Genomic DNA, 21,952 nt, shown 5'->3' on the forward strand with positions numbered 1-21,952 from the left:
AATGGGATGTTTAGTTATCTCTCCAGCAACAACATTGTTTTCCCCAATGAATGGAACTAATTTAGAAAATTTACCTACATGCCTCGTGACATGTGCAACCACACTAGAATTAGTACACTAAACTCCTTGATTGTTCTGCTGTAGTCTTAAGAAAATGTATGGCAACATATAGAGCGTATGTTGCTTGGTGGTGCTCTGGTTTGATCGTTGTCCTCTAGGCTGATTGAAGTTACCCTCAGTAGTCTATGTTGGATGACCTTTATAATAACAATTAGCAGGCATGCCCAGCTTTTTTCAAATAATGCAAGCTAAAACCTTCAGCCTCCATTCTTAACTCTATTTGAATTTGTTGCTTATCCTCCTTGATATCCTCTCTTCTCCTCCTTCAAATAACACCACTTGAAAGTATTCTATTATTCTGATGACAAGAAATCACCATTATCAGCCTTAAGATTCATGAGGCAGTTGATCATCCAAGGATTGAATCATGAAAGAATAAGAAGCATCAAAGTAGTGGAGAGAACTTGATGTTCTGGTCTTAGACCAGAAATAATCTGTTGCACTTTCTACTAATCAAAACCAATTTCCCTTATTGAAGCCAACTGATCCACATTATTCTGCACCTTGATTAAGTGCGCCATAGTTGTGAATGAACTTTATTAAGATTTTGAAAGTCCTTCAAATACAGAGCTTGAGATTATGAGATTGAAGAATAAGTTCTGACCAGTTGTCCCATAACTCAGTCCTGTACTCATCTGGCATCCAATGAGCTCCTCTTGTGATAGAGTCAATGTGAATATGCAACAATAATTTAATCCTTTTCCATCTATAACAAGTAACTTGGATCTCTGACATACGTAACATTGATTGTCCCTTGGTATCTTTCTGATCCTGCATAACAAACTCATTGGCGTCATTAGCGAACCATCAAGATGTCTAGAGAGACAAAAGGAATAATCTTCCTTTCCAAGTCAGAAAATATACTAATTGCCTGGTGAAGATTATTTATGGCCTTCACAATTTAGCATGAAAATGTATCTGAAACTACAAGTTGATGATCTTAAACAGGGGGCTGATATATCCATGAAAGAGCTTGATGATCTCTTATCACTTCTTGTGGATAAGAAGAGAAAGATGGAGCAAGAAGAAGCTGAAACAAATATGCAAATATTACTTGATTTTCTACACTGCCTTAGGAAGCAAAAGCTTCAGGAGTTGAATGAGGTTAGCATTCTCATCTTTCTACTTGTATGTAGTAACCTTTGTTTCCTTGTCATTTGTAAGAATCATGTATGTATATGTATGTTTTTATGTTATTATGTTTTTTATGGTTAGTTGAGTATGGACCAGTTTTGTATATACCATTGTGACAAATATCGTTCTCGGAAAAATATCGGCAAGGTTTTTCTAGTGTACTTTTTGGCAAAATTGTATTTCTCCGAAAAATTCAGGAAAAATGTCTGCCAATTTAAAAAATAAAAAATCCTAAAAATTAGAATAAAATAAAATAACTGGGAAACTAATAAAGAAGCGAAAAAATCATAATAAAATCGTGAGAAAATCACAAGATGTTCATTTTTGCTGAGATTTTCAAAAATCTCGCAGCATTTTCCTGCTATTTTCATTGTACTTGTTTTTCTCATAAATATCGCGAGGTTTTCAAAAATCTCCCAATATTTGTGACAATGGTACATAGTCATGTAAACCATTTTGAAGGGTATTATTGTATTTCTCCAGTTAGGGCAACACCCTTATTTACTAACGAGAATCCCTACCATCTCTAAGGTGTTTGTGAAGGGTATTATTGCATTTCTTCAATTAGTCCATGAACCTTTTTAACCTCAAAATTGAGGGAAGGAAGGTGGAGGGGAACAGGTCTGGCTTCCTTCTCCCAATTTTAAAGGTGCAAATACACCCTGGTGAGAGTACACCTGGGGAGCATAATCTGAGCAATCAACGACCCACTATAGGATGGTCTTGTTAAGCTTTAACATTGTTCTGATTTGACTGTGACACATAAGTTCAACCTCCGTAATTCAGTCTAATATACATTGCTTGGATGTGCATATTCTCTTGTTGAGCAGTTGAACACTGGAAAAGCTTTCAGACCAAAGGACCAATAGGAACTCTAGAGCTTCACTCTTGCTGGTAATACGAGTATAAATATGTCATATTTCATTAATCTTCATTTGTTTATGGACTTCAGAACTTGAACTATATTGTCAACCTCTTCCACAAGGATCTTCGTATCAGTCTTTTTATTGGAAGCCACTCTCTCAAAAACTTCCAAATGGTTGCATTTCTTTTTTCAAAATGCTTATGCTATGTTATGCATGTTTTTTAGTTACTGATTTTCCTCTTCTTTCCTGCAATAATTATGTGATTAGAATTGAATGATCTTAACAAGCTTTTAGTTGCACGCTTGTGAGATATGGGTTCATTATAATGTGCAACTTATTCATTCAAGTTGTTTCAAAAGCCTTTATCTAGTTAGGGTTTAAATTTATTTGTTTTCACGGGATTTTTACCTTGCAGGTCCAAACTGATCTTGAATACATTAAAGAAGATATGAATGCAGTCGAACGCCATCGGATGGAGTTATACCGGGCCAGGGAAAGGTACTCAGTCAAGTTGAGGATGCTTGACGATCCTATGTCTAGAACAAATTGGCCATCTTCAGTAAATAAACATGGAAGTATTGCTACATCCAATGCACAAAGTTGTCAAGATGGGTCAGGCTCAGCAAGTTTTCACACCAAGAAAGTTGATCCTAAGCTCCAAGGAATTTCTCAGGTACTCCAGAAGAGGTCTTCACTTAATGGATCAGACTCCCAAAATGTTGGTGGTCAATCGGGACTTGCAGTTGCCAGGAGACGAAGAGTTAATGCGCAGGTTGGTTATTAAGACATATTTCACCTTTTGTTACTCTAAAACCAAAGGCATTCCAGTTAGTCGCTTTGGTTGTCCATGTCCACTGGCCACTTGTACTTCTGTGTGATGTTTAGGTTTATAATACACGGTTAATGTGGTGTGACTTCCAACTTCAACAGACACTGATATTTATGGTCATTTTGTGACATGTACTTTGAGTGACTATTCTACAAATTGTTATATAGTGACTACGAATGGAAACATTCTACATGGAGAATTTTGTTCCTGTTTTTCTTTATACTTTATGTCTTTGGTTTCTGAACGATCAGAAAGTTCATGGATGGTTTCAACAACCAGCTTATTAATGAGTTTTTTATGCAAAAGTTGTTGGGAAAATGGGCCCTGCCTTTCTGTTACTAATTAAAACGTTTAGCTTAAGGTACTTTTTATGTCACGCGTATTCCACCAATAGTAATTTTATTCATACTTGTACTACGCTTTCTTAGCCCTAATCTTGTCTTTTCTTGGCGTTGATCTACAAGCAATAGGAACACTTTAACTTTGCTGAAGTTCTTCTGTGATGTTCTACAACTGGGTTGGAATAATAACTTCAGATGTAATTTTATTCATATTCATATTAATCTTTCATAGCCTCACTTCTTGTCTCTTTTCTTGGCATTGATCTTACAATCAACAGGACACTTTAACTTTGTCAAGTTTTTCTGTGACATTCTGCAATTATATTGTTATTCTCTCTTCAAATTTTCAACTTGAAATTTTATTTAACTTGTTAAGTATTCCTGCTTGTTGCATTTTTTTTCTCTGCACACAGTTTGATGACTTGCAAGAGTGTTACCTTCAAAAACGACGTAAAATGAGTAATCCAACTATTAAACAAGGAGAGAGGGATTTTAATGCTATAAGTAGAGAAGGATACCATGCAGGTCTTGAAGATTTCCAGTCTGTACTTACAACCTTTACTCGATACAGGTGATAATTATCACATCTCAAAATCACTTGAACTGAGTACCTTAGGGATGCTTTCTGTTGATAGTTTTACTTTTTTGTCCAGATTTGTTGCTACTAATCCTGTTACATACATTTTTTAGCCGCTTGCGGGTCCTTGCAGAGCTTAGGCATGGAGATCTGTTTCATTCTGCAAATATTGTTTCAAGGTAAGATCCTTGATTTACAAATTTTATATCCAAATGGATGTTAGATAAACACATTATTACTATATTAAAGGTTTTACATTATGCAGTATTTTTTGTCTTGAATGTCTCGTTGTCCTTGACAAATATCCACAATATTTTGAGGAAATTGTGTTTTATGATTTTATCACCAAAAAGAAAGACGGTTTTTGTTGGGCGAGAAAATAAATATCACAACAATATCATGATATATTTTCCGTATTTGTTAAAAAAATATATTTTCATTTCTTGTTTGTTTTTTATTTTTAAAACTATTTTGAGTGACTTCAATAATTTACAAAGTTAGTAATAAAATCATTATTTATACATTATATTATTCTTTATATACTTTTAAGTTAAAGCTTTTTGAATCCTGAGATTTTGAGAAGGAAAAAAGAAATGGAAAGAAACTTCTGAAGAAAGCCTTTCCATGAAATTTCAAAGTGATGTGTGTGAGTGTGATTTAAACGTAGAAAATTAGAAATGATACTGCTTATGGACTATTCTTGGAACTAAAAAAATACTCCTGTAGAAAAACAACATCAAACAAAGACAAGTGCAAGTGCAGCTATGCACATTTGGATGTCAGTGAACTTTGTCTCAAACCCTTTAAAGAGGTTGTTATGTGCGTCAGACCTGTGTAAATCAGGTATCAATCACAAAAAATAACAGGCATCCAACCTTAAGAACAGAACTGCACTTCTCACACTCTTGAGTAGAACTGAAATATATGAAAAGAGAGAAAATCAGATACAAGAATCAGGTCTAAGGCCATAAAAACACATGGGATCATAGACTTCAATTTGAGTGCGTCTTAGAGGTTGATGAATTTTTCTTATGTAAGTAATGATATTCCTAGTTGGCATATTTTTACAAGGTATGCATTTTCATCCATCGAAGTATTGTTTTCATTGTATCATCTTCAGACTGCATATCATCAAGAAAGGAATCATCATCCATCCAATCATAAATGAAAGCATAATCAACATCATGTTTGGATTCATTTTCTTCCAATTCATTTTCATTTTCAAGAAATTTAACATTGTATGATACTAAAGGTTTATCTTTTAGGGTCACAACATCTATTTCCTTTTTGAGTACCCAATAAAAGCACATTAAGCCTTAGAAGAAAGCTTATCATTTTTGTAATTTATAACAAAACATTTGCAACCAAAATTTTTTAAAGATTATAGTTAAGTTCCAAGATGTAAAGTCTTTGAAAGGAGAAACATTTTCGAAAGTCTTGGAGGGCATTCTACTTTTCAAAAACATGGATGTGATAGCAGCTTCGGCCTAAAATAAACATGGGAAGGGCCCTTGTGGTTTCAATAATATGCCAATGCTTTCTTTCAGGAACCGCATTTTATTGAGGGGAGCTGGGACAAGATTTTTAATGTAAAATGTCTTTTTCATATACATTTTTTATTTAAATCATTATCAAGATATTCCCCTCTGAATCTCTTCTAAGGATTTTAATACTGGTGTCAAATTTTGATCATATTATAAAGTTTTTAAAGTGATAAAGAACTTAAAAGTAAATCCAAACATATCCTGAGTAATTATCAACAAATATGGCATAGTAAGACAAACCACCTTTAGACATAATGGGAGCAGGACAGCAAACATCCGAGTTCAGTAATCAAAAAGGAGATTTTTTAACAAATATTCAATCACCAAAAGGTAAGACTTTTAATTTCTGTTTAATACAACTATAATAGATTTGTTTACATATTTCTTTCATAAAAGGCATACAATCTTTCCAAAACTTGAATGTCCAAGTCTTTGATGCCAAAATTGTATGTCATCTTTCTTTGTGAATTACAGAAAGCTTTGAATAGATTCAAATAGTTAACATAATAAAGGTCTTTTCTAGAGTCTTCCTGGAAAGATGATCCTCTATCCAAAATCTGTTTTGGAAGAAACTATCTCAGAACCATGATCAGTTATTTTATTTGAGAAACTGATAGAAGATTCAAATTAAGTTTTGGGTGTCTAGTTAACTTTTGGTATTTGAACAATCTTTGAATTAAATTTTTTATCAATGTTTCCAGAATACTCAATCGAAAGAAGTGTTCCATCAGCGGTTTCTACGACACAGAAGCTATGTCACATGGGTGCGGGTGCTGGTGTGGGATGCAGCAAGTTACAAAAAAAACTTGGGTGCGGGTGCGACGAGAGCATATATATATATATATATATATATATACACACACACACATATATATGTTATTTGTCTATACTTTAAAACTTTTTTTTATCTAGGTTACCTTAATCTCATACAAAATTCAAAGTTTTATTCAATAAAATAAGGGGGGAGAGAGAGAAGGGAAAAAAAAAGAGGGAAAGATAGGAGAAGGAAAAAAATGAAAAAGAAATAAAAAAAAAGAAGAACGGGTGCGGTTAGCAGCACCCGATTCGGTTTGACCAAGTCGGGTGCCGTGTCGGGTCGCACCAGCACTCGCACCCGCATGGGTGCGCGTGCGCCACCATAGTTGTCGCAGCCGTGTGACTTAGGACAAGAGTTTTCAACTAGTGTATTTGGAAAGCAAGAAGCCATTTGGGACATACAGAGAGATGCTCCTGAGTCAAGAATTCAAGAGAACTTATCTGATGAAGAGTTACCAAAGTTAAGTATGTCTTGGATAGGTCAGTATCAATAATCTTTTTTCAGCAGCTTTAGACAACTGGCCTCCTAAACACATGCCATCCAGTAGAAAAATTTGCATAACTAATAGCTCCAGAAACAGCACTCTGCAGTCTGAGCAGTTTCACCAAACAGCTGTGAGCAACACAGTTACGATCCAACAGGAAGACAGTCTTCAAGATGCAATCACTTTGAAGAAATCTGGGTAACAAATTAAGGACAAACACAGCGCTCTGATACCATGTAAATCAAGTTCCGATCAGCAAGAATAACAGAGGTTCAGCCTTAAGAACAGAACTGCAGTTCTCACACTCTTGAGTAAAACTGAAATGTGTTAAAGAGAGGAAATCTAATACAAAAACCAGGTCTAAGGCCATAACATTACAGGGGATCAAAGTCCACAATATATGGAAAACAAGAGAGCAGTAAGGGAGACTATAGTGCTTGCACTAGTTCTATCTGCTAGAAATCTAGTCTTTGGAACTAACCAATGGCTAGTCCTAACAAACAAAAAACAGAATAAAAAAGTACAGAAATAAAATAAATAAGATACACAAAACTCAAAACCTAAATGTACACACACACACACACACACACACACACATATATAACTCCAAGGATATATATAAAAGACTGACATATATTTATAGACTTAATCTATGATATGATACATATATACATATATAGTCTAACAATCTGCACCTGCTTCTGTTGCATCTGCACTTTTGATTCTCTTATTATTAGCTTCAACTGCTTATGGGTTTTTTATCATTAAATCATATTTTACATTGTCTACTAGACTTGTGCCTGACTTTTCTTGGTATCAATTTAATTGCAGCATTGAATTTGATAGAGATGATGAGTTCTTTGCTACTGCTGGAGTTTCTAGACGTATCAAAGTTTTTGAGTTTTCGACTGTGAGTATAAGAACTCATTGATCAGTATTTTTTGTAAAGAAATTACTCATTCTAAATGTTTAGTGGATATTGGTTATTTTCTAGGTTGTAAATGAGCCTTCTGATGTCCACTGTCCTGTGGTGGAGATGTCCACCAGATTCAAGCTTAGTTGTCTGAGTTGGAACAAATACATTAAAAACCAGATTGCAAGTAGTGACTATGATGGCATTGTAACTGTCTGGGATGTAAATACCCGCCAGGTAATCAGAGAATGCTCTCTTGTCGAATATACAGGAAGAAAGAGTTATAGAATGCCTTTATTCCTTAACTGTTGGTAATCAATTGTCAAGATGATCTTGTGTGCTTTTAGAGCATCATGGAATATGAGGAGCATGAGAAGAGAGCATGGAGTGTTGATTTTTCACGGACGGAGCCCTCAATGCTTGTATCTGGTAGTGATGACTGTAAGGTACAAAAAATTTCAGGTTCATGATTCTCAATTGTGTTATAATAATATTGACAGTATGTAAAAACATATTTATATGTACCTGGTAGATGGTGGAAGCTATAATCTAGTGCCGGAGATGGGTAAGATGGATTTTACAAAGAGTGTTGTAGTGAAGATACTGAAGTCCCACCCTAAACCGTTGCACTTACTAAAGCTTAATTTTCATATGGCTTTTTTTTTTCTTTGTAAGTTGTGGGTGGTAGCGTCTCACCCTGGGTTTACTTCTGATGGGCCACATATGCCAAGTGGCTTCACCGTGGGATGGTTTTATTATCCCTTTCAAGAAATGTATCCTGTGCATTCCTAGTGCTTTTGCTCTTCTATTTTTTGTGATTCCAAGTATTTGGTGGTACAGGTTAAGGTCTGGTGCACCAAGCAAGAAGCAAGTGTGCTGAACATTGATATGAAAGCGAACATATGCTGTGTCAAATATAATCCAGGATCAAGCAGATATATAGCAGTAATGTGTTTTTCCCTTTCTGACCACTTTTCTTTCATTTTTTTATGTCACTGCATGACATTTGATTTCTCATTCTGGTACAGGTTGGTTCTGCTGACCATCACATTCATTATTATGACTTGAGAAATATTAGTGCTCCATTACATGTTTTCAGTGGACACAGAAAGGCAGTTTCATATGTGAAGTTTTTATCCAATGATGAGCTGGCATCAGCATCAACAGACAGCACACTGCGATTGTGGGATGTGAAGGAAAACTTTCTTGTATGTTTTATTGCTTTCCTCTGTCTAACTTGAATTGCTTGTATGTTTAATTGCTTTCTTGTGCCCAAGTTGAATTTGTTTCATGTATTATGTTAACTGCTCGTCAACCCCTCCTTGTAGCATGAGGCTCACTTTTCAAACACAACTTGTGTCCTGTTCACACAATGACAATGTAGTTTAAGCTTCATGCTGAAGCTACAAGTCATATATGGTGCGGATGCATGGCTTGCAGGGGCATTTTGGTGATTTAACTATTTTCTCTGTGTAGTTGTTCTTAATGTGAGGGTATTACTGGAGTTCTTAATTTTATAACATGAAATATACTTGATAAGTGATTGCTTATGATTCAAAAACACTATTTGCTGCCTAGGCCGTGAGTGGCACATACAGCCTTGGTGGAATTAGCAATCCCCTCCTCTCCCTTCTCAACCCCAATACTATGTCACACGGACGCGGCTAAAGAGGCCGCGTACCCGTGTCGACTCGCCGACACGGGACTCGGCTAGGACATGGCAAAAAATAAAAAATAAAAATTTAATTTTTTTTTTCATTTTATCAATTTTTTGTGATGCATCCAATTATTTCCATGAACAATCCTTTCAAATATTCAGTACTTTTGTGATAAAACACATTTTCTCACAAGATTGTAAGAGTGAACTATTAATTTATTGTTTTTTTAGCCGTGTCCGCGTATCCGAAAATTTTGAAAATTGCCGTATCCGCACCCATATCGCATCCACACCCGTGTGACATAGCCCCAATAAGGAAAGAAACAATCAAATGCACCATTAAATTTTCAAATTATTAAGAAAAATATTTCTCAATGAAAGACACTGGCTATCAATCTATAACAATGAAAACATATGTTAGCACATTAAACATATTATAACATGACAGTAAAAATGATTAAAATGTTTAAAGATTTAACGTTAGGAAGTTAAAATTTTAAAGTTCTTAAAGTTGCAGAAAAAGAACAAGTTTACATTTTAGCATCATTACCCAATGTTCACAAAACATGCAAATTTTTGTAATTTTCCAAACCAACTACTGAATCTTTATTCTCTAGTTACTGAAGATTAAAAGCCTAAAGTGAACCTAAAGCTGTAAATCCAATAAGAAGAAAACATGAATAACATATTCTCTAGTTCCTTTTTGATTGGCATAGTATCCAATGAATACACATTTGATGGCTTGGGCAGCAAGTTTGTTTTTGTCTGGGCCTAGGATGTGTGCAAAGCAGGTGCATCCAAACACTTCGGGAGGTATATGAAATAATGGTCGATCTGGATATAAAAGTTGAATGAGAATACGTTCTTGGATGGCTGACGAGGGTAATCTATTAATGAGATAGCATGCGGTAAGAATCGCATCACCCCAAAAATAGGCAGGCATGTGTGAATGCAACATGAGGGTACAGGCCACATTTAGGAGTTGTCGATGTTTACGTTCGGCAACACCATTTTGTTGGGACGTGTGAGGACAAGTATATTAAGTTCGAATTCCATGATTGGCATAAAATTGAAGTAGCACGGAGGATTTGAATTCAAGAGCATTATCAGTGCGAATATTTTTGACAATGAAACCAAACTGAGTTTTTATTTGTTTGACAAATTTCGGAAGAATACATATGACTTCCGATCTTTCCCGTAACAAGAATACCCAACTGACTCTAGTAAAATCATCAACCAAAACAAGATAATACCGAAAACGTGAGTGAAAAGGAACCTGACTAGGACCCCATACATCCACATGAATGAGATCAAATGGACTTTAACTAGATGGACTCTGACTCGATGGAAAGCTGCTCCGTGTATGTTTGCCTAACTGGCAAACATCACATAAGAAGGACTCTGATGCAGTAATACCTGGAAACATGCGATGAAGTTTGGACACTGATGGATGACCTAGTCTGAGATGCCACTGGAAAGGAGAAGTCTTCGAGGAGAATGATGATACAGCAACATTTACTGGGACAGACAAGAAATAGAGACCCTCACGTTCATGGCCGCCACCAATCACCTTCCCAGTTAGTAAGTCCTAAAAGATCATGAACCAGGGTAAAAAATGACTCTACACTGTAAGTCAATAGCCAGCTGCTTAACAGATAGCAAATTAACAGGAAACTGAGGAGCATAGAGCACGTGAGTAATAGTGCCTAAATGTGGGAGATAAATATCACCGCTGCCCAACACAGGAGATAGCTTGCCATCAGCTAGTCTGACATGCTGTGGTGTAGAGAATCTGACTAAAGATGAAAAATGTGTGATTGATTACAACAATGCCTGGAGGCTCCAGAATCTATCATCCACATCATATCTGGGCCATCGGTAGGAGCACCAACAGAGAAGGCTGAGTCTATTCCAGTAGTATTGGCATATGAGAAGGAATTTCCAGTCATCTTGTAGTCATTGGAACCCTCGAACACATTACCATCAGCCATAGTAAAATTCCAATCAAAATTTTGGGCACAATATGTATGTATCAGATGCAACAGTCAACTTCAATCAAGAAATAAATCTTTACGGATCACAGAACTCCAAAAAAAAGAATAATAATAAGCAGTCCCAATAGTCCCAATGCCAGTTGACCCACATGTGACTGCGCACACCCCCAACAGTCCACAATTCTACTCCACCTGAATATTAGATGGCTGCTACAACACCAGACTTAGTAACTCTGCACATGACTGCACATATGTCTAGCAGTCTACCATTCTGCTCCACATGAACTATGTGATAATCAGATCATGTCTTAATACCACCCACGTATGGCACACAATATACAGGAAGCAGCAGTCAGACACCACATAAAAAAAATCTCTACTATCCTCAAAGATTATACGAATATCATACGCTATGCAATAAGGGAGAATCTGTAATCACAGAAACTAACCAAATCTGAACCGTATAAAAGGGAGTAGATAACAGATTACAGAGATTTGAATCAATTGCTGCGGATGATAGCAGGCCCATGAATAAAACTCCAAAAGACAGCTGCTGACCTCTGCTACTTATGGCTGACTGTTGTTGTTGCCCCCCACATATGATCAGCGTAACACCATCCACGTCAAGTTGTTGCTAAAATAGCCTCCACGATCAGCTGATCATTTCTGCTCCACATGCCAAACTACACCCACAAACAGCAGCTAAAGCCTCCACAATCAGCAGGTCATTTCTGCTCCACACGCCAATCAGCAGCCTTCAAACAGCATGACTCCACACACAACAGCAAAAGGGCAGATCTGATATATAACTTCAAAGGGCAGATCTGATACAAGACTTCGTTGATTTGCTTCCAACCAATCAGCAGAAAATCAGATCTGATCTTCCACGGCAGCAACGTCATCAAGGTTTCTCCATGTCTTCCACGGCAGCAGCAACGCAAGGGTGCTAATCACGTTTAGGTTTGTTTCAGCCGATGACTGAAAAATTGAATCCCCAATCGACTGAAGACGGCTGGGACTTATAACAACAGTTGGTTCTCATAAAACTAGCTGTCCACGTGTCAAAGAAATCCACGATATCAATAAATCTTGTACTAAGAATCAGCAGCAGTCCTCACGCAGCCTTACTTTACTGATTTTGTTTCCACGATCTATAGAAAAATTCTGCTCATATCAAAACTGAGTTCATAAACAGCATATAGACTCCACAAACCACAGTGTCAAGTCACGGTGCACCCACAACACTTTGCTTCAGACGATCAACATGAAGTTCCAATCACCGTTGAAGTAGCATCCACGAACACCACAAACCACAGCGTCCCAAGTCACGCTGCACCCACAACACTCTGCTTCACACGATCAACATGAGGATCTGATCACGCCTTCCACATAGGCGTGATCAGGTCCTTCTCCACACAGCACGCCCAACCCCTATTCCCTCACTGTCTCCTTATTGGGTGATAAGAGGGAATAAAGGATGGCAATGACAAGAGAGAGGACGATAAAACAGTAAGGAACTCACTTGGCTGTTCGCCGGAAAGATTATCGTCGGAGAAGGTGGTTGTTTGAGAAGAAGGTCACCGGAAAACTCATCCTGCAGTCGACGCCAAACCCTGCTCTGATACCATGTTACAAGAGAGAGAGAGAGATAGCCGAAAGGAATACTTCATTACGTGACCCTAATCTCTATTAAAAGAGATTAGGGTTAGAGAATTTACAAAAGTAGTCCAATAAAAATAAGAAAGCATTTAAAGAACTCCTCCCTAACTTCCTAATATTTCAGAAAAACTCTTTTGCATCTTTAACACCTCTCATGGAAGATAGGATTGTTAGCGATATATGTAGTGATCTAACCCACGACATTTCAGCCGCAGTTTGAGCCATAGCCCTATATTCTGACTCAGCACTAGAACGAGCCACCACATTCTGCTTCTTGCTCCTCCAGGAAATGAGATTACCGCCCACAAAGACACAAAAAACTGTAGTAGACTTCCTATCATCTACAGACCCTGCATAATCAGCATCACTTTACGCTTCAATGTCAACACATTCTCCCTTTTTGAACCATAACCTCTTTCCCGGGGAAGATTTCAAGTATCTGACAATCATTAGAGCCGCATCCCAATGAACCTTCCGGGGTTTTTCCATGAACTAGCTTTAACTTATTCACAGCAAAGCTAATGTCGGGGCCAGTGACAGTCAAATATAACAGTTTCCCTATCAGGAACCTGTAAGATCTAGAGTCAAACGGCTTTGAGTCATCATCATGTATATGAATGCGGGGATTCATGAGAAGTGTGGCAGGCTTAGCCCCCAATAGTCTTCTTTCCTGCAGAAGATCAAGGACATATTTCTTTTGAGACACTACGACTCCTTTATTACTACGAGCCACCTCAATACCAAGAAAATAGCGGAGTTGTCCAAGGTCTTTTATAACAAAGTGTTGCTGTAAAAACTCCTTTGTTTGAGCTATCTCTTGATCATTTTCCCCAGTAAGAACAATATCATCCACGTAGACAATCAATATCACAAGTCCTGCACAGTCTCGCTTGATAAACAATGAGTGATCAAGCTGGGATCGACGAAATCCACACTTAGATAACACTTCAGTAAGTTTCTGGAACCATGCACGCCACGGGGACTCTGTTTAAGTCCATAAATAGCCTTCTTTAATTTGCATACCTTGGAACACTCCCCCTGTCGCTCAAAACCAGGTGGTTGCTGCATATAGACGATTTCAGAAAGGTCTCCATATAGAAAGGCATTTTTCACATCCAGCTGAAAAAGAGGCCACTATCGTTAGACAGCAAGAGATAATCAGTCGAATAGTGCCCAACCGAGCCACAGGCGAAAATGTCTCAAAGAAGTCAACACCATAAGTCTGAGTATACCATTTGGCGACAAGACGGGCTTTGAACCTTTCAACTGAACCATCAGAATGATACTTGATGGTGAATACCCATCGTGATCCAACCACATCACAGTGTGTCGGGGGGTCTACCAAATCCCAAGTCCCCCGAGAAGAGAATCCATTTCCTCCTGCATAGCTTGTCGCCAACGTGGATCTAACAGGGCGTGATGGTGAGAAGATGGGATAACATGACTAGATAGAGCTTGATCAAACTGCACTAGACTTGTACTCAGATGGGCAGTAGAGACAAAATTAGAAATAGGATGTAATGTGCACTGTCGCTTGCCCTTGCGAATGGCAATAGGGAGATCTGCTGTAGAATTGTCATCATCTAAACCTGAGTCAGTCTTATCAGTAGAGCTTACCTCTTGAGACGATGCTGGTGGACGGTTGAGAGAGGGACCTAGACGACGAGTGTAAACCAACATAGGCTCAAGACAACGTTCATGTGACCTAGGTTGAGATGGTGGAAAAGACTCAAGTGACACTGGTGGAATAGGAAGTGGTATAGGTGCATGCATCTCTGATGAAGAGGGACTTGACAGAGGAAAATAAGGACGAGACTCAAAGAAGGTAACATCCGCACTGATAATGTCTTTCTTAGTCAGGGGATCAAAGCATTTATATCCTTTTTGATTGGCTGAGTAGCCAATAAAGACACATTTGATGGCTTGGGCAGCAAGTTTATTTTTGTTCGGGTCTAGGATGTGTGCAAAGCAAGTGCATCCAAAAACTTTGGGAGGTTAATGAAATAATGAACGTCCTGGATATAGAATTTGAATTAGAATACGTTCTTGAATGGAGGAAGAGGGTAATCTATTAATGAGGTAACATGCAGTAAGAATAGCATCACCCCAAAAATAGGCAGGCATGTGAGAATGTAACATGAGGGTACGAACTACGTTTAGGAGTTGCCGATGTTTGCGTTCGGCTACACCATTTTGTTGGGACGTATGTGGACAAGTATATTGAGGTCGAATTTCATGGTCGGCATAAAACTGAAGTACAATGGAAGACTTGAATTCAAAAGCATTTTCAGTGCGAATATTTTTTACAATGAGTCCAAACTGAGTTTTTATTTCCTTGATAAACTTTTGAAGAATACATATGACTTCAGATCTTTCCCTTAACAAGAAAACTCAACTGACTCTAGTAAAATCATCAACTAGAACAAGATAATATCGAAAACATGACCGAAAAGGAACCCGACTAGGACCCCATACATCCACATGAATAAAATCAAAAGGACTCTGACTTGACGGACTCTGACTTGAAGTAAAGACGCTCCGTGTATGCTTGCCCAACTGACAAGCATCACACAAGAATGTCTCTGACGCAGGAATATCAGGAAACATGCGACGAAGTTTTGGTACTGACGGATGACCCAGTCTGAGATGCCATTAAAAAGGAGAAGGCTTCGAATGAACTGAAGATGCAGCAACATCAACTGGGATTGACAGAAAATAAAGTCCCTCACGTTCATGGCCGCCACCAATCATCTTCCCAGTTAGTAAGTCCTGAAAAGAACAAGAACCAGGGTCAAAAATGACTTTACACTTTAAATCAATAGCTATCTGTTTAACGGATAACAAGTTAACGGGAAACTGAGGAGCATATAGCACGTGTAACAGTGCCTAAATGTGGGAGGTAGATATCACCGCTGCCCAGAACCGGGGACAGCTTGCCATCAGCCAATCTGACATGCTGTGGTGTAGAAAATCTGACAAAAGATGAAAAATTATGTGGTTGATTACAACAATGTTTAGAAGCACCAGAATCTATCATCCATGTCATACCTGGATCATCAGTGGAAGTACCAACAGAGAATGCAGAGTCTATAACAGCAACATCAACAGATGTAGAGGCAGACCGCTGAGCAAGAACACGATCATATTCATCTTTACTTAAGTTAAGGGAATATGACATAGATATAGAAGGATCAGTAGAAGAGTCAACCATTGATATTGTTGCCTTTGAATGGGCTGCTTGGGATGAAGAAGGGCCTTTGCCAGTGGCGATTCTACCTCCACCACGTCCAGAAGAGACGTTCGAACGGAGGTGAGGATGCTTGTCCCAACAACAATCTTCTAGATGATCAACTTTGCCACAATAAAACCACTGAAATCTACCACGTCCTGCACAACAGCCTATACCACGTCCCCTAGTGCCACCAAAAGAACTAGGACCCCGTCCTCCTGATATCACAAGTGCAGAGACTGGTGTGTCATTCGTATTCTGAGAAAGAGTGGCTGCAAAATGACTCAGCTTATTATACGTGTCTACTAAATCTGGAAGTTCACTGCTTGTGAGAATTTGAGACTTTGCCACAGAGTATTCTGAAGATAGGCCAGATAGGAACTTCGCTACCATACCAGTCTCAACGTGTGATGCATAACAATGCTGGCAAGGTGGACGAAGAGCCTTTAACCATTCATATGCAGCAGTCAATGTAGCAAAATACTGAGATAGGTCCTGATCCCCTTGTCGAATGTTGCATAACTCCTCTTCTAGTTGTAGGATTTTGACTACATTAGTGCCATGCGAGTATGTCTTCCTCAAGAAAGACCACATATCATTGTCCTTGGTATAATATGCAATAGTTGGGGCTATATGAGACTCCACACTATTCATAATCCAAGACATAACAATATAATTATCTTCATCCCACGCAGCATATATCCTTTTTTTTTCAGTAGGTTCATCCTCCTCAAGAATATATTTCTTCCTATGACCAGCCCGACATTATGAATACCCTAGACCATATTTCATAATTTGAACCATTAAGCTTAATCGTGGTTCCATATGTGAAGGAATTCCCAGCCATCTTGTAGTCAGCAGACCCTTCAGATTTACTGTTTTCAGCCATAGTAAATAAAGAAGACCAGATTCACGCACAAGTTAAAAAAAAAGGCTAAGAAATCACTATCACTTACAGGTCTGTTTCAGCCGATGACTGAAAAATTGAATCCCCAATCGACTGAAGACGGCTGTGACTTATAACAGCAGCTGGTTCTCATAAAACTAGCTGTCCACGTGTCAAAGGAATCCACAATATCAATAAATCTTGTACTAAGAATCAGCAGCAGTCCTCACGGAGCCTTACTTTACTGATTTTGTATCCACGATCTATAGAAAAATTCTGCTCATATCAAAACTGAGTTCATAAGCAGCATATAGACTCCACAAAGCATCCACAATCTATAGAAGATTCTGCTCATATCAAGATGGCATTCATAATCAGCTTATAGACTCCACAAACCACAGCGTCAAGTCACGCTCCACCCACAACACTTTGCTTCACACGAAAGTTCCAATCACCGTTGAAGTATCATCCACGAACACCACAAACCACAGCATCCCAAGTCACGCTGCACCCACAACACTCTGCTTCACACGATCAACATGAGGATCTGATCACGCCTTCCACATAGGCGTGATCAGGTCCTTCTCCACACAGCACGCCCAACCCCTATTCCCTCACCGTCTCCTTATTGGGTGATAAGAGGGAATAAAGGATGGCAATGACAAGAGAAAGGACGATAAAACAGTAAGGAACTCACTTGGCTGTTCGCCGGAAAGATTGTCGTCGGAGAAGGTGGTTGCCTGAGAAGAAGGTCACCGGAAAACTCATCTTGCAGTCGACGCCAAACCCTGCTCTGATACCATGTTACAAGAGAGAGAGAGAGAGCCGAAAGGAATACTTCATTACGTGACCCTAATCTCTATTAAAAGAGATTAGGATTAGAGAATTTACAAAAGTAGTCCAATAAAAATAAGAAAGCATTTAAAGAACTCCTCCCTAACTTCCTAATATTTCAGAAAAACTCTTTTGCATCTTTAACAAATACGCTTTTCATTGCACAAATCTTTAAGTAATGGTAAGGATGAAAGCTTGTTTAAATTGTGATTGCTCAAAAATTTCTATATATCTGTCATAGAAAAGGTTACAAAAATAATGTGTTGGAATGCTACAAAAAATGAACATAATAAAAATTTTCCTTTATATGGCATTCCCAATCAATTTCTTGTTTTTGTGATCCAGCACCTGACAAATATTTGATGAAAAAAAATATTATATGATACTTTAAGTTTGGAGAATTGATATACAAAAAGACTATTTAAGTTTAATTTTGGGATACATCTTTTGGTATATAAAGATTTTTTAATTTTCAAAATCTCCTTTGCATTTAATTTTAAGATTTGAGGCATCCTCCTTAGAAACAAAGGAAGCATTCAATTGTTATGACAATGGGATAATATTGATTTTATTTGGAGTCATATGGAGTGAAGCATCGTAGTCTAAGATTGACAATTCACATAAAAAATGAGAAGCTGAAGAGACAGCTACAGCGAAAATTCCTACTGGAAGAAGTTGAAGAACTTTTACCAATTGTGTTGGGAATATTTTGATCCAATAGATTGTCTCCCTCTTTTTGATTTGATGAAGTTGCTGCTACCTTTTTGTCATTAGATTTGAAGTCCTTGAACTGGGGACTGTGGCTCAATGTGGACATATTACTTAAGGTTCTCCTTTTTTAAGAAATTATTGTAGTTGTTCAAGTGCATTAGTGCAGTGGTCTATAGTATATGACATGGTTTCCTGGTCTTCATATTGCAAGAACTCTTTTTTCTTGTTTCATATTTTTGTTAGTTGTATCACACTATTGGCACTTTTATTCATCTTCATCCTTGTTCTTCTCTACTAAGCCTAGTGAGAGTTTCATAAATAGGTGGATGAGATGAAAGAGGCGAGAGAAGTAAAGAATCTTTCTTCATCTACTTGATCTTTTTCTTTTTCAACACAATTAGATGTTCTTATTCTCAATTTTTGGCTCTAATTGATCAATTTGGTTCTAAACGGAGGATAGCTCTATGAAATAGTCTCTTAGCAATGTATGAGTCATGTTTCGTTTGGTTTACATACCTTTAAATATCCTAAGCTTCACTAGTTTTGTTGTAGTAGAGAAGGTCAAAGACAATCCTATGATCTATTCCACTAAGCATCCACGATTCTTCATTTCCTAATAATCTTGTTATTTGTCACATACATTTCAGTTTTGTCTCTCTTCTTTATCAAGTGTTTTTCCTACTCCATTATTTATCTTGACCAACGTAGGTGTAGGTTTGGGAACCATATGTAGCTTCATATTCCTTGCTTTTTAATTATATAGCCTCATATTCATTGCTTTCTAATAAGTCTCTGTCTACCCATGAATTGTAGCTGCTCCTATCGAGTTTGTATGTGGGAACAAAAATGGAATTGTTAAAATAGTTTGGTGTTGATAGCCGGATGGCTGGATGACTTCATCTCCCTATGTATATATATATATATGTGTGTGTGTGTGTGTGTGTGTGTGTGTGTGTGTGTGAAATTAGACATATATTGATATATATGTATTACATATTTTTCTGACAGAAAACACTTACAGGGTTCGGTGCCTAGGCAAGCCTAAGTGTCCTAGGCAATACCACGAGAGTGCTAGGTCACTTGGCCATGGTGCACCCTTGACAACGTAGTATCTTCTAGATCCTGTCTTCCTGCTTTGTTGGGTTGTCCTCTGTTTACAAATCTGTGGTGGCACATTCCTGGTTTATAGATCCTTCGAGGTTCAAGGATTGTGTATTTATTCATTTAATCCAATGTATGTTGTTATAGTATGGTCCCTTAATTGAATTCCTGTCCTTGGAGTTTATAGCTTCATGGGGATGTTAACGTGAACATTTCTTGTTGTCTCAAGCTCCCTTTATATGTTAATATCTTTAGTAAGTTGCTCGATGTCTCATTTTATTGTTGGAGTGTCTGATCACTATTACCTGTTCTGCATTTCCTTGTCTACTGTTGGTAAAGCATGAAATTCTGAAGGAAAATATGGAACTAACAGTTTTGCTATGTGTGTTTCCATAAATCAGATGCGAGTATTTAAAGGTCATACCAATGAAAAGAACTTTGTAGGTCTCACTGTGAATAGTGAATATATTGCATGTGGCAGCGAAACTAATGAAGTGTTCGTCTACCACAAGGTTGGGAAAGTAGAAGTAAACTGTATCTCTTCCATCTGGCTTCGTTTATTTTCTGCATGACTGACATGGAAGATATGCTTTAATTTTGTACAGGCAATTTCCAAACCTGCAGCATGGCATAGATTTGGATCTCCTGATGTGGATGATGCTGATGATGATGCAGCATCATATTTTATTAGTGCTGTTTGTTGGAAGAGTGATAGTCCAACAATGCTGACAGCCAATAGCCAAGGCACAATCAAAGTTCTTGTTTTGGCACCTTGAAAAGAAAATATATGTTGTATATGCATTATGTAATATAGTTCTCTTCCTAATGGGCATAGTATCTTAATCATCAGTAGTATTTTTCGATGTCAGAAGTGATGATGTTGCTGTTTATATTCGTTACGGTACATGGTGCTACTGTGTACCTCTTGCTCTTGATGCCTGGGAGACAATCTCAGACAGATGGATATTCCTCGAACGTCACCCTCTTCCGGAATAGAAGCAAGAGAACAAACTGCTAGGTGGATGTGTCGGGTCTGCTGTACTAGTTCTATTCATAGTTCTCCATAGCTTCTCAGCTTGCTGATTTTGATGCTATGGATGGTTTTCAACTTGGTATCTGATTTCTGAATTGAAGGCTGTAGCAACAAGTTGCACATCATGCCGCCCATTTCTTTAGCTGATGAAAAAGGATATGGTTTTTGAATTACCACAAATCACCGTAGTAAATTCATCGTAAACCCAAATCTTCTTGCTACTCTCAAGCTCTGAAAGGCTGAATAAATCTTCCCCAGTAGCACAGAAATTTTATGATAATAGACGTTTTTTGGTGTCAAGAACTGCAACTTTAGCAGCCTCACATGATGCGAAATATCGGCAGTTGGGTGTTTGGTTTTTTTTGCCGTTGGATAGTTTCCCACATTATCATCTATAAAATTTCTCCAGTTACCTTGTAGCTGTATTGGACGCTGAATAGATTATTTCAAGTGAGCGTACTTCTTTGAGTCCTCTAATTACCTCATTTGGAGCGTTTGGTTCAAAAGGGTAGACCAATGGGGTCATTGGTTAAGCATAGGCAAGCAAATGGCTGTGGGAGTTGTTTTAAGAGGGCAAAAGATGGTTCATTTCTTTTAGGATTAGTTTAAAGCCAAGGATCCAATTACCAGGGCAGGGCTATATGGACCTTAGAGCTGAAATCTCAAGTTATTGGATCATAGGGTCAGTCAGCTTGCTGTACACCACAATAGTATCTGATCAGGTTTTGAAGGGCGGAAAAGTAGAATCCCCAAGTGGGTTCATTCAAATGAAACCAAGCAGAGTCTAACTCGAACCCCTAAGTGGGTTCAGTCAAACGAAACCAAACACAGCCAACTTGATATTTAATGCACTAAGCAGTTGGTTTGCACTAGAACGAAAACCAAAGCCAAAGCTGAATTGATCCGACGAGCCCATTGTTGTTTTGGCTTATAGAATGGTAATGGCACTCAAATCTTGCTATGAACATCTACTATTTAAAGCTTTGGGAGTATATGGTGGGAAAGTGGATATTTATAGTCCTAGTGGAGTTTGAAATCCTTAGGCATAAACTTTCATTTAGATAATGTAAAATAAAATAATAGAGAAGAACATAAAAGGAGTTTGACTTAATGATGCATACATCCATGAACAAACCCTCTTCTCTCTGTAAGAGAGAGGGCTAATTTTATCTAGTTTTCAAGGTGGCTCCCACATTTTACAGCTGTAAAGAAATTTTGGTTAC

At 37.9% G+C, this 21,952-nt stretch overlaps 1 protein-coding gene across 1 annotated transcript in view; it reads left to right on the forward strand.

Annotated features, from left to right (window-relative positions):
• LOC116254614 (E3 ubiquitin-protein ligase COP1) overlaps positions 1–20,933 on the forward strand; it is a 57,758-nt gene extending 36,825 nt beyond the window's left edge. Inside the window, exons 3-13 of the mRNA XM_031630116.2 lie at positions 1,069–1,224; positions 2,536–2,892; positions 3,704–3,861; positions 3,981–4,046; positions 7,544–7,622; positions 7,707–7,862; positions 7,973–8,071; positions 8,466–8,570; positions 8,654–8,833; positions 20,098–20,208; positions 20,302–20,933. Coding sequence (XP_031485976.1) covers positions 1,069–1,224; positions 2,536–2,892; positions 3,704–3,861; positions 3,981–4,046; positions 7,544–7,622; positions 7,707–7,862; positions 7,973–8,071; positions 8,466–8,570; positions 8,654–8,833; positions 20,098–20,208; positions 20,302–20,472 — 1,638 coding nt within the window. The 3' untranslated portion in view covers positions 20,473–20,933. The remainder of the gene's footprint in view (positions 1–1,068; positions 1,225–2,535; positions 2,893–3,703; positions 3,862–3,980; positions 4,047–7,543; positions 7,623–7,706; positions 7,863–7,972; positions 8,072–8,465; positions 8,571–8,653; positions 8,834–20,097; positions 20,209–20,301) is intronic.
• Positions 20,934–21,952: the final 1,019 nt, after the last annotated feature.

This window comes from Nymphaea colorata, chromosome 1 (assembly GCF_008831285.2).
Source record: "Nymphaea colorata isolate Beijing-Zhang1983 chromosome 1, ASM883128v2, whole genome shotgun sequence".
Lineage (NCBI taxonomy): Eukaryota > Viridiplantae > Streptophyta > Magnoliopsida > Nymphaeales > Nymphaeaceae > Nymphaea > Nymphaea colorata.